Below are 15,169 nucleotides of genomic sequence, written 5' to 3' on the forward strand. Positions count from 1 at the left end.
TCTTTCTTTTTTTCTTGTGTATTCTTTATATATTACTATAAACTTAACTAAAATGTAAAAATAGGAAACTCTTTAGATTAGTTAAGATGAAATTAGGCAAAATAAATAATATGATAAGGCACACACACAAGATGCTATGGGAACAATGTAGATAGGCATAGGCAACATCAAGCATGATCATCAGCAGTCCCAGTGAAAAATACCAATGAAGAGTAAGGAATGACTACAGAAATCTAGGAAATGATTTAGACAAGCAAGACTGATGACCAGATGCCAATCTCCCATTTTCTTAGGTAAAATAAACAGATAGGAATCAAATCCTGGATGAATTGGAATGATTCTCCATTGCACACTTGACCAACAAATCCTGTAGAATGAAGTTCCAAAATCTGAAGATATGAAGAAACACCCTAGATTGAAAGGATAATAGTGGTGATAATGTGAAATGAATGACTAATCCCAATGCATGGGTCTGTGTTAAAAAAAATTTTGCCTGTACAGAAATTCTTGAAGCTAATTCCCAAAGGCATTCACCACTGCCAGCATTCTGACTGAGTGAAGAAACCTCATGTATGTGGGTGGAACCTATTCTTGGTACCAATGGCCCAAAAGGCTCTCTGCAAATGATGTTAAAGACAGCCTCAACTGACTTATGAGCAATACTAGATATCAAAAGCAGGATAGGAGAGACTTGAGTTGCTGCTGTGTTAGATACATTAATGCTGGAATTTGTGCCATACATCAGTTTACCAAATGAAAATTATTTTTATTTTTAGTTTGCTGGTTATTATTATTATTATTATTAAAAGTCAAAATAGGCAACATGAACATATAAAGTATCTTCAACAGTTATATAACAGAAAAACTCATTAGTGACGGCTTTCCCTCAGGCAAGTGTAATTTTATTTCTATCCCTTGCTTATTTATTAAGCTTACTTGTTAGTTTATCTTTACGGCATAATGAATGAAAAAAATGCTATTCATAAATTGTTGAGAATTTCTCTACAATAAGTTTTAATTCAAAGCCATGTCACATACAAATTTTCTTTCAAAACTTGTCCTCAGATGAATTATATTGAATCATGTAAACAGAACATAAATTTCACCTGAAGTTCATCATTGTCCAGTAGTTCTTTACTCTTTCTTTGAAGAAACACAGCTCTGTAGTCAATTAAAGAAATTAAGTCAGTTTATGATACACTATGTATCCATCTACATATACATATAATTACATCTCTATTTATTTCCAGAAAAATTTATGAATTACAACACAGTTCATTACCTGTATCTAGTACAGTACAATTTCTGTCTAGCTACAAGATCAGATCTAACAATAATATTTTTGTAACACAGAAGTGACTTCAGAAGCCAAGTTTAATTAAGACAGCTAGAACAGAGAAATAACTCAAATACCAGGTTTAAATACAAAAAGTGTGTTGAAAAAGGTTTATGTGAGAGATAAACAGCATATAACCATGATATCAATACTTCAATTACTTGAATAATCAGAAACAGAAATAATATGAAACCCTAAATTTAAATTAGTTGATTTTTGAGAAAATTGACAACCAATATTAATCAATTTAACTGTCGTTCACACGTAAAGAATTAACTCTCCAGCTCTATTTAGAATTACACTATGAAAAGCTAAGACACAGGAGATGCTGGGAATGTGGCAGCATCCCAAGACATAAAGACTACTGCTAGGTGTGCTGAGCAAGCACCTGATGGTGGTGCTAGAAAAAGTGTAGCGACTTACTTTTTGATTTATTTAGATATTTTGTGGTAAGCCTGTTCTAAAATTATGCCAAGCAATGTCGTTAAAGCATGTTTCTACTCAACTCTTCCCAGTCCAGTGATGTTAAACTGGCCAGTTCTGAACTTGCATTAATAAAAATGTAAATCTCATAAAAGTCTCAATCTCAAGCACAGATACCTTAAAATATAAATTTAATTTTTATCAATTTATGATCTATAATACAATAAAAACTAGTACCATAGCATGGCTATTTAGTACATGTTACCCTAACCTTCCCCCTTCTCTGTAACCACTAATACAAAAGCCAGTCTTTATACAATACTATTGTATTCCTAGTCACTCCTGCACTACGACACTTGGTTGAAAACATATATGGGTAACAAAACATTGTCTAAAGTATTAAAACTAATATAAATAAATTAGATTTATCCTACTCTGTCTGATATGCATAATATTTTTCTGCCTTCCATTTACTAATTTATATCCATCTATTCAAAAAAGACGTCATGGTCTCTACTAGAGCCCAAGGGACTTCATACAAAATTATAATTCATGTTTCATCTCAAATCACAACAATTAAAGTAATCTGCACAAAGCAATTACTTCAACAAAATAAATAAACACAGAAAAAACTCGTTAAGTTAACTGTTACCTTTCTATTTAAACAAAAGTTATTACACCATTAATAATTTACATGATACAAGATTCATACAGCCCCAAGGTGCTTCAGAAATTTTATAAATTTCCTGTCTTGTGAATGTATAAGAAAGAAAGGAAGGAAGTTCTTATGTATTTATGATTTCACTGGCTTCAGAAGTTTCAAAATTATAAAATAGAATGTACAAGAAGTTGAATTTTAGTCTTTGATGTCACTAACTTCCAAAATCAGCATGTACAAACCTTTTGGGTTAAAAAATAAGCAATAAACACATACCAAGTTAACAGACTTCAAGCTTTGCTTCACACAATGACAAGTTGTTAACAGACATGGGAAATTTAATGATTTCTACTATTTGAAGAATAATTTCAACACGAGGCAAAAATCTAAAATTAGAGCTAGCAGTTTCAATATTTTAGTTACTTTATCAAAAACTTGCATATAACTAGAAAATTTGCAATTTCATCATTTCAGTTACCATTTTATTTTTGAGATAAAATAAGAGAAATTACAAATAATTTTTCAAACTTGATATCATTATTTTATTTAGTTTTTTTACTGTTCCCACCATGAGCATCAAAACCCAGTTTTTGACAATCATTTGTCCCATTAAAAATCCAAGACACCAAACCAGAAATGGTTAATAAGTTTGTTCAATGGTTTACAACACTCTCACAACACAAAGTGTTCTAACTTCAGTGCAAGGCACCAGGGCAACTCAGGTCAGGTCTAATCAGATGAGTGTTAAGAGACAAAAAGTAGCTCAAGTGGCTAGAATTAACTATAAGTAAGTCAGCTGACCTCTGACATCTTTACTGATCCACTGGATTACAGTATAAAGTATCTACTTGTCAAAATATTAAAAAAATATATTCATTTGTTAAATTTTTAAAATTGAAAAATTATCAGTACAAATAACAGATGATTAAAAATATCACTCATGGTAAACACAACACTGAATAATAAATATGATGACTCAATAAAAGTAAACTGTCTAAAAACATTATTGAAGTCCAAAAATTTCTTACCACTGATTAATAAATTTCCATATAATACATCATACAAGAATCCTGGAGGTTCAATATTTATAAAAGAAAGAACATAGAAACATGCAGAATGTTGTGCCAATACTTCACATTTCAGGAAATTACCCTGTAGTAAAAACTTAACAGACCCATACTCTGTTTAAGTTAAATACCCAAATGCTCCAAGTTCTTGGAGTATGAAAAAAAAAAAAAAAGAAGAAAAGAATATAAAAAAAGAAAAGATAAACACATCATAACACATTATATTACCAAGCAAATTCTATGAAGGTAAATGAGACAAGTATTCTAACATACAGGATAAAGAAATTCCAGAAAAATAGTAACAAAGACTATAGCATTTAGGAATCATGGTAAAAGAAAGCAAACTATTGGTTCCAAGTAAACAAGAAGAGTTCCTGACATAATACAAACACAGAAACAAAAATCTGTGTGTAGTAAATGTTTGTTTTAGAATTTTCAAAGAAAACTACTGACTGGGCAGTGTTATTCTAAATTGAAACTGGCAGCATAGACAGAAAACAACTAGCCAATAGCACCTATGTACCAAGAACAGATAGTTACTCTTATCTAATTAGACAGTGGGAATTTAGTCTTTTATAGCATCCATATGATTCTAAAATAATTTAAATCCCTTCCATTTCAGGCTATTTTTTAGAAATGAGTTCAATAAAAAGGTTTTTATTTAACTTTTTTGATTCTAAGCTTATAATTATACATTAAAAACAAAGGTTATCTTATGATTTTTTACTGCATCTCTGCCTAAAATTACTTGGTGCAGTTCCAACAGAAATGTTCGTACCCCTGTGTCCCAAGTGGTTTTTTGCTCATAACTTAAAAAGTATCATGATTAGGCTAACAGAAGTATAATATATTATAAATATTATACTAGCACACATATACATACATTTTTATGTAAATTAAACAACAAATAACCAAACATAAGAGGAGCAGAAAGTGTTCATACAGTTCAGAACATGTGAAAACCTGATATTCTCGTACAAGTTTTGTTTAGTTTGGCAAATAAACTACATTATACCATTCCAGAACTAGACACTGGGTTCATAATTATTGGAACTTAGCCAGCAAAAAATGTATTTCCGGCAATTTAGAGCCGTCTCCCTCATTATCTGCTTGGTCATCATGGTGAACAGGAAACTGTCCAGAGATTTAAAAAAACGAATTATTGTAAAATACAGGTCTCATGTGTCTCTTTCCGGCATTGCTACAAAACTTAATGTGCTGAAATTTACTGTTCAAAGCATAATTGCCAAGTTTAAGCTTACAGGATCAACTGCTAACCTCCCTCGTTCCGGACGCCTCACCCAAATTCCAGAGAGAATCAAGAGGAAGGTTCTCAGAGAAGTTAATAGGAACCCTTATTTAACACATAATGACATACAGAAACTGGTAAGGGAAACTGGGTTTGAAGTAAGCACCTCTAACAGTTACGAACATGTTACGCTCTTCTGGGTTCAAAGCGTGCCGTCCTCATAGAACTCCACATTTAAAGCATGTTCAGGGATCAAAATTTTCTATTTAAAGCCAAACATGTCCATTAAAAAAATCAAGTTTGACCAGCACTTTCCCATCTATCACCAGACATCATGACCAGTGGTCATATTCCTAACATATCCCTTACTAATAACTTGCAAAATTTAAGATTTAATTTAAGACAAAAATAAGCAAATTTTAAAAAAATGGTTGTGAACGCTCATAAAATATGCTTTTTAGGTATCCTTATCCTTGCCGTCCTGGATAGTCACGTGACTGCCAAACATTCACGATGATCTGATAGTAAAAGAACAGGAAAGTCTCACAATTTATTTCAGTTTGGCTTCACAAGGAAGACTAATGAATCAGAAGACAATACTACAGAACCCCGAGTGAAAAAAACCAAAGCTTGTTGACCCAAGCCCAAGTGTTAAAGCAAAAACTGTTACTGCTAGTACTGGCGCTAAGCCTACTCGTCGTTTCCAGGATGAATAGAATAAAGGCCGACCATGGCTGGAGTATAACAACACTACCGGACTGATGTTTTGCTCAATTTGTCAGAAATATGACCAAAGTAGTGGGAGGCAGAAGAACACCTTCATAACAGGATCTTCCAACCTGAGAGCAAGTGCTGTTAAGGAGCATGAAAACAGGCGCGCGCCCACAGTCTAAGTTGTCAAGCTAAGACAGCAAAAGAAACACCGATTTAACTCCCACGATGAAAGAATTGAGCAAACTTAACCAGACTGAGAAAGATCATTTGCTTGTGCTGTTCAGAACTGCCCTTTATATGGCTTTGAATGCCAAACTATTCAGCAATTTTCAAGAGCTTCTGTTGCTGCAGAAGCACAACTTTGGTATGAACTTAACAGAACATTATGCCAATGACAAACAAGCAGTCATCTTTACAAAGTATATTGCAGAAACAATTAGAATTAATGTCATATCTCCTCTGCACACCTCATTATTCTTTGGCATTATGACTGACGGCTCAACAGACACTACCAACATTGAGAAGGAGATAGTCTATGTAAGATACTTGGTGAGTGACTGTTACCCAGTAACCCACTTCCTGTGTTTGCAGTCAGTTGAGAAGGCTGATTCTGAACACTTGCAACAGGCACTTAGTTCAGGTAAAGGTTTCTTAATTACTTGGGATGAAAATTTTCTGGATTTATCCTGAATTCCAAATTAAAAAAAATTAAAATGGACAATATTTCATGTACATTTGTGTTTTAATTCAGGTTTGCATAGTCATTCCATTATTAATATATATCAGTGAAAACTCAAGCATTTTTCAATTGATTTAAACCAAGAAGAATCATGTATTTACCACTGACAGAATTGGAGCTTAACCTAGCATAACTGGCATAATAGATAATGGAGAAATTGAATTTTCCAAAGTGCAAATTTATTCTTTTTTTTTCTTCTGAAAGTAACTGATATTGGGTACCAATTTTTTGTACTTGCAGCATTGTCCATATATGGCAAGTTTCCTGACTGGCTTGAATCAATTGTATGCCTGACAGCTGATAAAGCAGCTGTCAATTTTGGTACAAATAAAGGACTTGTCAACAGATTGAAGATGCAAAAACCTTATCGGATAGGGATCCACTGTGTTTGTCACAGATTGGAACTTGCAATCAAGAAGACCATCAAGAGCATCCCTTACCTTGATAGTATCCAAACCTTTTTAGAAAACCTATGGAAGTTTTATGACAATTTGCCACGGAGCTGGGTGGGCCGGCCTCTAAGAAGCTGGTAAAGCCAACAGCATTGTTGTTAGAAAGCCAACAAAAGGGACAGGAACCCAGTGGGTGGCCTACAAAGAGCGTGCTCTGGAGTCAGTTTCTCATAACTGGCCAGCTTTAGCAGAGCATTTGCATCAAGTAAAGCTGCATGACAAAGGGGAACGTGGACAAAAAGCTGCAGGATTATACAGTACTTTGACAAGTCTTAAATTCATCTTGTACATGGACATACTCTTGGCAGTTCTGTCTCTTTTGACATCTCTTAGTTTCAAAATGCAAGACAATTCTGCAACTGTGAACATTGTTTCTGACAAACTCACTGTTTGCAAAGAGAATCTAGGCAATCTAAATCATGTTGAGAGATCCCAGAAAATTGTTAAAGAGCTCACAACATGTGAACAAATTGGCAAGTGGTTACATAGAAGAAAGGTGATTGCTGTTAGTAGTCAGACAAGGGCCAGAGGCTCAGAAAGTGCCACAAAAGAGACAGTTACTCAATCCGTAGCTGATAAAAATTGCCATCTTCATAGGTAAAATTGTCACATATCTAAATGAGAAATTTGAAGAATGTGATAAAGATTTTATTGGTGCCTTTCAAATTTTTTAACTAAGCAAATGGCCTAAAAGCAAGGAAGCATTGTCATTTTATGGCTATAATGAACCCCAGACACTACTGGACCACTTTGGTGCTCTGCTAGAAGCTAAGGGTTTCAACATTGCAGCTGATATTTGCCAAGCTGACTTACATGAGACACTGCTCAAAGCCACAAGACTTGCCAAATCAGATGAGTCCCTGGCTAGTAGTGCAAGTGGATTGTGGGCCCACATGTTAAGTCAAATTACTGTTGTGGACAGTAAACCTTTCCCTGGATCAACAGTATTGGCCTTGGTATGCTTCATGCAGGTGATTTCCATGTCATCTGCTGAACCAAAACATAGATTTTCCCAGATGGCAGTTATTAAGGATGACTGGCAGTCCAAACTAATAAATGATTCTCTTAATGACTTGATGACAATAAAATTAGCTAAGAATAAGACCTGTGATCTTGCAAGAACTGAATTACTGTGCAAGTCTGTAGAATCCTGGTGGAAGGGCAATAAAAAACCAGACGATATTTGAGTCCACATGAAACTCACACACGTAGAGACAATAGAGATACTGAGTCAACATCAGCTGATGTCTTAGTGTTGGATGACTAAATCTACAAGTTTGATTGATGTGTCATTTTTCAAGGATATAAGGCTTGTTGCCACTTGCTTTGAAATAATGTTTCAGTGCCATAAATAAAATGATTCTGTTTTATATAATAATTGTCTCTACTTGATTTCTTGTTTTCAGTAATGTTTGGTGACAATTTTGAGGTGTCCTGCTAAAATTTCAAATGTCTGGCAAGTTTCACTGTCCAAAAGGACATGTGTCCTGCTGAAAATTTAGAATATTTCTACCCCTGCTGTTCATTTAGAAGCACGATCGAGCTTTTCGGCCACAACGATGTTCTCTATATTTTCCATAAGAAGGGAGAATGAAGTCTTCCAAAGAACACCTTCCCTACAGTTAAAAATGAAGGTAGCTCGATCATGCTATGGGGTTCCTTCATCTCTTCTGGTGTAGGCAGCCTTCACTACATCATCGGAATCATGAAAAAAGAAAAGTACGTTGATATATTAGGCACTTATATCAAGAATGATGCTCAGAACTTGCAGCTTTGGCGTCGTTAGATCTTCTAGCATAACAATGACCTTAAACACACATCGAAATATGTGCAATCCTGGTTGCAGAGGAACCATATAAGCATTCTGGAGTGGTCATCAGAGTCATCTGATCTCAACCCAATTGAAAACATTTGGCATGAGTTGAAGACCAGGGTTCATCAGCATCATCCAAAAAACTTGCAAGAGTTGGAGGCCTTCTGTATGGAAGAATGGAAGAAAATACCAGTTGAGTACTATCAAACGATCATGAAGAACTATGAGGAGAGATTGCACCAAGTAATTCACCTGAAAGGCTACACAACTGACCATTAAAGTAGATGTATGGACACTTTCTGCCCCTCCATGTTTTGTTATTTGTTTATAAACAGTTTATTTGTTGTTCAATTTACATAAAAATTTATGTAGATGTGTGTTGGTATAATATTTATAATATACTATACTTTCATTATTCTAATAATGATACTTTTTAAGTTATGAGGAAAAAACTACTCACAACGCAGGGTTACGAACACTTTCTGTCATAACACTAGGTAAATGTTTGATATCTCTGTTTATAATTCATAAGTATTACTTCAAAGAAAATACAGTATTATATACAAACACTATTTCATCTAAGAACAAAACTACAGCACCTAAGTACATTAAATCAAGTAACCAAATTTTCAAAGCATAAATAATTGTATACTAGAAGATAAAATACTGGATTTGTTACTCATACATAAATAAAAAAAAACATATTTTATCCTTATTATTAAACCTGAATTAAATACTCTTACACATCTCAATTCAAGATAAGATACTGGAAAAGTGAAGTTATTGGTTATCTCGTTATTAACTTGAATATATACATATACACTCCAATTCTCTGGACCCCCAATGACATAGCTCCAAGTCTGAAAGTTTATAATGCCAAAAACTGGGTTTCAATACCGATGGTGGACACAGTACACATAGCCCATTGTGAAGTTATGCACTTAACTACAAACAAACCCATATTCTGTGTAGCAACTACAATCATCATTACCCCTCAAACACTACAGGAACTCTGTTTTTCAAAATGTTGAAGCAATAGTCAGAAAACTATTATATAAATTATATTAAACAAAATAACTCTTGACATAAGAACCTTTCAATATCTGTCAGTATATCAATTCACTCACCGAGATTCCTCCCTCAGTTTCTGTTGTAATACGTCATCTTCTGCTGGTAGCTATATAATCAAACAAACAACTGGTTTGTAAATAACTTAAAACTTTACATAGAAAAACCACATTCATATGTTTTGGGAGAGGGATTTATACAAGACATGTATTGCATTTAATTCAAAAAGTTGAAATGTACACTATATAGATACTTTACATATTAAAGTGGTTCCATAAACCACTACATATAGGATTGAATCTAAAACTTTGGTCCATTACATTGAAAAAGTAACCCAGACTGAATAATAAATAATCAAATGGCATACAACCATTTCTTTCACATACTGACAGATTAAATTGTAAAGAGTGTAAAAATATTTGTGTAATGAATTTTTAAATAGGGATTTCAATTCTATTCTTATTTAAAAACTTAAGCAGGCATGAAAGTATTAGAGAATGAAAAAACTTATGGTAAATTAGTAAATTACAAATCATACATAAAATACACAACTCCTCCTAGTATCCTTTATCTTTCATAGTTTATTTCCCCTTTCAAGATATATTAGAGGAATAATGATACTCTAAAGTTATTTTTCACTTTGGAAGCATCCATAGATTCATTCCAGCCATCAGGCATGGACAGAAACATATACACACTACATGTCAATATCTGTAAGCACACACACACACACACACACACACACACACATATATATATATATATATATAAGAACAATCTTTAAATAATTTCAGCATGCTGTTTACCATTGAAAAATGTGATAAATATATAAAAATTACATTAATCATTTCCTCATAAAAACTTATTTTGTGATGCAACATTTTGCTGTAAAAATAAAAGCAAATACTTTGGTTATTATACTGTTGTCTGCTATTTTCTTCTTGTTTGGACATTCACTGTACTACCTACCATCATTTAGGATTTAAACATTCCCTTGTATAGGACCTTTTTGTGAAAAAACTAAAAAGGTTAGATACTAGTTTTAGCTGGCAAATATGTATCACGTATGCAAAAGCAGCAATCATTTGTTAAATCAGAAAGGTTCAAGACAGCAATAACTTGTATTTTTAAATGAAGTTGAAAGAAATGCACCAGAATAGATGATACAGTTAATGTGGGCAGAGGATTTAATTTTTTTTTTTTTTTTGCATTAAGCACAAAGCTACACAATGGGCTATCTGTGCTCTGCCCACCACGGGTATCGAAACCCGGATTTTAGCGTGTAAGTCCGCAGACATACCACTGAGCCACTGGGGGGCGAGGATTTAATGGTGCACTGGATCTCCTTTATTAATTAGATATAAAAATTAATAGGCCATAATTTTTGAAAATAAAAAGTGTATAACCATCATCTTTCAGAAAAATCCAGTAATCTGCAGTTCCTTACCAGAGGTCACTAAATGGTTAAAGCAATAACATAAAACTGTGAAAATTCTTTCTATAGGAGCTTACATAAGAATTGTTAGTTCTTTTTCATTTATTACCCTGCTGTCCTATGAAACATATCAACAGAACTTATGCTCCAAGTGTTTTAAAACAGTTGCTTCTAATATTCTTCAAACTAAAATATTCATTATAAGTAATAGAAAAGAAAACTAGAGATTTGAATAAAAACAATTATAAATAACAAAAGACTACCTTCATTTAAATTATTTTCCTTTGCTCAGGTCATTTTTAATGATTTTTTTAACAACTAAGTTACTTTCTTCCCATGTAAAACAAGGTAGTTAAGTTCTATTGTAAATTCAGAAATTACAGAGAAAAGTGAACACAATATACTGTCAATATTCCTGTCTTGTAGACCCTACTACTTTTCTCAATTTCTTATTCTATGTTATAGTTCCAGATTTAAAAATTATTATTAAGAACACATATTTAAAAAGTTACAAAAGTACTACATGGAAATAACTATAACCATTAGATTAGAAATTGTCATTTACCCTAATAATATTTTACAGGTATTTTATTAAAGTATATAACTTAAGTTCCTTGTTTTTGACCAGTTCACTGCCACGGTGAGGAAGGCTAAAACTATGTGTCATTCATCATTGAATCATTGCTTTGGCCCAGAATATCAAATACAAGCAAAAGGAAAAGATACTTCATACCATTTTATTTTTTATATGTATAAAAAGACCTGTATATACTTGTCTGTATATAAAAGCACTTTCTGTATCCCTTACTAAAAATCATATTTCAAGTTTTAAAACAAAATAATTTTTAATATTTTCAGCTGAAAGTAGGTTTTATAATAGAAACCTAGTATTAACATTCTCCAGTAATATTTTGAAGATCTAAATAATTAATATTCCATATAAATCTTATTGTATATATACATATAAACTGCTCAAAAAAATTAAATGAAGTATGTTTTCTTATATAATTTATCTCAGTGTTCCAAATGTGATAATATTGTTAGATTTTAGGTCATTTGCCTCATTTCAGTTCCATCTGTATCCATTTTTTAATGTGTGATGGACGGCTAAACATGGAGAAATAAAATTTTTAAAAATGACCAATATCACTCACCAAAACTAATATCCCACATGACACAATACTTTAAGCAGTTTACATGCATTTATTCAAGAAATGTTTGAAACATTCAATATCTAGTGAGACCTCCACGGGCTGTGACACACTCCTGACATCAATTTGGCACACTTCGAATCAGTCTATCAATGTTATCTCGGGGTATGGCAGCCCACTCGTCTATAAGGCCTTGTTGAAGTTCCTGTACATTCTGAAGAGGGTGCTGGTATTCACTAACATGCCTCTACAAATATATCCCAACAATGTTCAATCGAATTTAAATCTGGAGATCTGGCGAGCCACTCAAAAGTCTCTATTCCTTCCTCGTCAAGAAAATCCACACACAGTCCGGCGACGTGGGCTCGCATGTTATCCTGCATGAGAATGAACCTATCGCCAACAGCACCAGCAAAAGGTCTCACAATGGGTTCCAAAATTTCATCTCTATATCATGGTGCATTCAGAGCACCCCTATCGAATATGAGTAACACTGTGCAGCTATCCAAGCATATGCCTGCCCAGACCATTACAGAACTTCTTCCATAAGCATCAACTTGCACAATGTTATAGGCGGAAAACCTCTCTCCTAGGCATCTCCATGTTCTCACACATCCATCATCACAAGACACAGTGAACCTGCTCTCGTCTGTACACAGCACAGCAACCCATTGATGAAATTCCCAGTCCAGGTGCTGATAAACAAACTCCAACTTGGCTGCATGGTGTCATGCTGTCAGAATAATGCCTCTTGCAGGCCATCTGACCCTAGGGCATCCTTCGTGCAGATGTTTGGGTTGACACACAGGTTCCACTGGAATGCTGAAGGTCATTTCGCAGTGACTGAGCCTTAGCTAACCTGTCTCGCAGAGCAGTAGTCATAATGTAGTAGTCCTCTCTGACTGTTGTGCAGCGATGATTGCCATAAGAGTTCAACTCCTGGTAGTGTCGCCAAAATTGATTGATGACACTTGGTGACACCCCAAAGCAATCTGCCACCCTCCTTTGGGTCTGGCCATCCTCCAGTATCTGGCCACCTCATTCTCTGTCAGATGGTACCTGACTGCTTGGGTACACAAGATGAATGTACACATTGATGAAACGAGCCTCAAAATATCCATGTTGATGTTTGTTTCAAGAATTAATGAGGAATGTATAGTTTCGCGTAACAGCCTTTATAGAGTACCTTGAGTTGTATTCTCCTTGAGTGAGGTGAGTTTCATTTGAGTTGCTTCAAATTTCACTTGCAAGCTTAAAAAATACACTTGTAGATGAACAGATATGTTTTTCATACATAACTTTAGTTATAAATGACAAAATTATACTGAAATATGTACTTATTCCTTTATTTTTTGAGCAGTTTACACAAAAAAAAGATATAATCTGTCCAGTTCATGTCTATTATATAAGTAATTATTTTCACAAATATACCTCATAAGTAAAAAAACTACATATAATTGTTACAGGTCTATGTATTTTTAAAACAGTTGCTTAGTAGTTGAAACTATACATTCAGGAAACTTTATCCAAGATATTACCCAACCATTTATGGATGGAGGGACTCACGCAGAAGCTCAAAGGCAAAAATAAATGGACTGTTTAACCATAAATATAGTTTGAATTTTTGTTTTTATTAAAAAACAATTATTTACCTTCATTTATTTATAAGTAACTTATGAGGTCTTCCAGTGAGCTTCTGCAAGTGATTTACAGATTCCTTTTGTCTGAACATATAAGGCAAATAGGGGTTTCACAAACCAAAATAGAGAGTTACATCTATTTAAATAGTTTAAATTTGACTAATAATATATATAAATTGACATACCGGTCTGTAAAGTTTGTACAAAGAAAACTATTACTTTATGTGTGCGTTGACATGTATTTTACTATGAAAATTTGATATTAATTATGCAATCTGAATTACTCCTTTTCCCCCAGTTCAAAAAATGCTAAAATATTCATTTATTTCTATATAACTAGACTGAATAATTACAATAATATCATGACTAGAGTACTGAAAAGTTCCTCAAACAATGAAATGAATGAAGATCAAAAATAAAATCATTAGAAATTTCCCAAACAAACCAATAAATAAAAGTTCACAAATAAAGCAGTTTATTAGAAGTTCACAAACAAACCAATCACTATAATTTCAGATATAAAGCAATTATTAGATGTTCATTAAACAAAGCAATCAATATAAATTCACAAATAAACCAATTTTTTAAAAGTTCACAAATATACCAATCTTTAGAATTTCCCAAACAAACCAATCATGAATGTCCAGAATAAAAAGCAGTCAGAAGGTCTACAAATAAATCAATCATTAAACGTTCTTCAAACAACCATTAGATCTCCAAACTATTGATTACGCTTTTAAAAGGGGAAAATTTAGAACTCAAATTATACTCCAATTAATTTTTATATTAAACATAAAATTATGATGACTTAACTGTTTACCAACAGACAGTTAAATATACAAAACTAAAAAAAACAATAATTAAAAACAAACCTGAAAATAAAAAGGTGGTATTTTTGAACTTGCTTCACTGTTACATCCCTTCCACTCAGTATAGATCTTTTGGAATAATTCTTCTCCTGATTCCTTCTCTTCCATTGAATTCTGCTTCCTACAAATCTGGTAGAATATTTTTCCTATTCACACACTTAAAAAAATGCATTTGTTAATTACCCATTGGTCAGAAATAGAAGATAATGCAAGGCATTCAAAACAAATTACAGTTTAGCATCAGTAACGTAGAAAGTTTTTCATTTAACAGCAGTTTTTTGCATTTGTATTAAAATTCCTAAATGGTTATGCACATTTTGCATCACTGTTCCCTGCCCTCAGGACAGTCAACTACACAATTGTCATTGGTCTGCCTGAGTGGAAGATCCTTGAGAATGAGGATGAACCCTATTGTGGAAATAAATAGACCTAAGAAACAAAGGAAAGTGTCAGAAGACACTATTGGCTGATACTCCAAAATTAGAGATAGAAAGGTGAGATGGCAATAAGGATAAAGATAAACAGGTTGTATCACTTTCTATAAATAATTGCAAC

General features: G+C 33.3%; 1 protein-coding gene across 6 annotated transcripts in view; it reads right to left on the minus strand.

Moving 5' to 3' along the window:
- LOC143226067 (serine/threonine-protein phosphatase 2A regulatory subunit B'' subunit gamma-like) overlaps positions 1–15,169 on the minus strand; it is a 55,427-nt gene that overhangs the window by 35,309 nt on the left and 4,949 nt on the right. For all 6 annotated transcript variants that reach the window (XM_076456511.1, XM_076456513.1, XM_076456516.1 and 3 more), the window contains 3 exons: positions 14,618–14,771; positions 9,579–9,628; positions 1,107–1,161 (listed from right to left, as the gene is read on the minus strand). In XM_076456511.1, the coding sequence (XP_076312626.1) occupies positions 1,107–1,161; positions 9,579–9,628; positions 14,618–14,722 (210 nt within the window). In that variant the 5' untranslated portion in view covers positions 14,723–14,771. The remainder of the gene's footprint in view (positions 1–1,106; positions 1,162–9,578; positions 9,629–14,617; positions 14,772–15,169) is intronic.

The sequence above is a fragment of the Tachypleus tridentatus genome, chromosome 9, assembly GCF_004210375.1.
Source record: "Tachypleus tridentatus isolate NWPU-2018 chromosome 9, ASM421037v1, whole genome shotgun sequence".
NCBI classification, from domain to species: Eukaryota; Metazoa; Arthropoda; class Merostomata; order Xiphosura; family Limulidae; genus Tachypleus; species Tachypleus tridentatus.